The sequence below is a fragment of the Glossina fuscipes genome, unplaced genomic scaffold (genome assembly GCF_014805625.2).
Source record: "Glossina fuscipes isolate IAEA_lab_2018 unplaced genomic scaffold, Yale_Gfus_2 262, whole genome shotgun sequence".
Lineage (NCBI taxonomy): Eukaryota > Metazoa > Arthropoda > Insecta > Diptera > Glossinidae > Glossina > Glossina fuscipes.
In genome coordinates, this window is record NW_023998605.1 from 120808 (window position 1) to 122464 (window position 1657).

The 1657-nt window shown below is 32.3% G+C and overlaps 1 protein-coding gene across 1 annotated transcript; it reads left to right on the forward strand.

Moving 5' to 3' along the window:
- The first annotated feature begins 319 nt into the window (after positions 1-319).
- Positions 320-1367, forward strand: LOC119642832 (cytidine deaminase-like). The gene is made up of 3 exons (XM_038042117.1): positions 320-641; positions 694-886; positions 942-1367. Exons 1-3 carry the CDS (start codon positions 578-580, stop codon positions 1147-1149), a joined length of 465 nt encoding a protein of 154 aa, XP_037898045.1. The 5' UTR covers positions 320-577; the 3' UTR covers positions 1150-1367.
- Positions 1368-1657: the final 290 nt, after the last annotated feature.

Consider the following 1657-nt stretch of genomic DNA (forward strand, 5'->3'; position numbering starts at 1 on the left):
TAGTAATGTCAACAGGCATTTGACATCGTATTGATATGCTCTTTCCTCTCAACACAAACTACTTATGTACTTGGACGTGTTCGCTTTCTACACTTGTAACGTCAACGATATTTGGTTTTCAGAAACAAATGAAGGACATACACATTGAATATGTCACTATTTCCACAAAATTCACTCCTAACTCCTTCTATAATCAATATTCTATATTCAACTAATAACAGTTTAAAATTTTTACTAAGAACCATAAATAACTGCTGGCTTAGTTGGCTGGTACAAAATTGAACAGTTTTAAGCAAAATATAAAGAAATGAAATTTTACACCTGAGATCAGCACAGATTCCCGAAAATATTTTTAACAATTCCATCTGTCTGCTTAGCGCATAATTTATACTCATTATTGCAACCATGTATTTATTTATTTTTTTGTATTCTGGCACGAATTTTTAAGCTCACATCTGAGATATCAAAATAGCCAAAGTAGTAACAAATTTGTATAAAATGTGTTTATAACAAAATTTGTTTAAAAGGTATTCGTACAAAAAAATTTACTACATATGTTTTAATACATTTGCACGAAATGTCCAAATGCCACGTAAACGGTATTAGAGATGAGAGCAACATTAAAGAATTCTCTACCTTAGGTAAGCTTTGTTTGCATTAATTAGAAACTATTTTTTATGTAGAATTCCTTAGATGCGCCTACACAAGATCTTATTTTAGCCGCTATAGAAGCTCGCAAAAGTGCTTATTGCCCATACAGCAATTTCGCAGTAGGTGCTGCTTTACGCACTTTTGATGACAGCATTTACACAGGATGTAATATTGAGAATGCAGCTTTTACTGCTGGTATATGTGCCGAACGTACAGCTGCAGCAAAGGCTGTAAGGTATGATATCTGAACTTCCAATTTTTGTCGGTTCTATTCCATACATTAATTTCAGTGAAGGTAAACGTGACTTTGTCGCTTGCGCTGTGGTCGCCTTGCAGGAGGACTCATTTACTACGCCATGTGGTGTTTGTCGACAATTCTTGATTGAATTTGCTAAGAAAGATTTCCCTTTGTATGTCACCAAATCCAATTTACCACCATACCGCGTCCTTTGCACTAGCATTGGAGAGTTATTACCAAAACGTTTCTCTTTATCATAGTTACTTATTAATCATTTATAAAGCTTTCAGTTTTTATTTTGCCTTCAGTTTTGTGCTTTTGAAATATTTATTAAGCTTCTCTCGTCTCGTCATTTGTTTGTCAAACCTTTATTAACTGTTGATTAGTATGTATGCAATTATTTATTTTTATTGTTTAGTTGCTTGATGTTCATTGTTCTGTATAGTACTGTGAAGCAAATGGATAACCAAATAAAAAATATACCAGTTTAAAAGAAAAATAAAAAAAATCTTTAATAGTCTGTAAAATATGCAGTAAACGTAGAACATAAATGTTCGTATACCTGCATTCATAAGTACTTCGGCGGAACTACTAAATTTTTCACAACAGTTTATGAAACATGAAAAAAAAGCAGGAAAAAGAAGTTTAAGAATTTTTCGTAGATTTCCGAACCTGCATATTTTCGTGGTTATTTCTTAATATGATATTAAACAATACGGCCCAAGATGAAGGTTTTATCAAAAATGTGCCCTTTATTGTAAGATATTA

Excerpts from the sequence above, each read along its gene's own strand:
- LOC119642832 (XM_038042117.1), top strand. The coding sequence starts at position 578 with ATGTCCAAATGCCACGTAAACGGTATTAGAGATGAGAGCAACATTAAA. Across the intron at positions 642-693 it reads TAAAGAATTCTCTACCTTAG|ATGCGCCTACACAAGATCTT; the intron begins GTAAGCTTTGTT and ends AGAATTCCTTAG. Across the intron at positions 887-941 it reads GCTGCAGCAAAGGCTGTAAG|TGAAGGTAAACGTGACTTTG; the intron begins GTATGATATCTG and ends CATTAATTTCAG.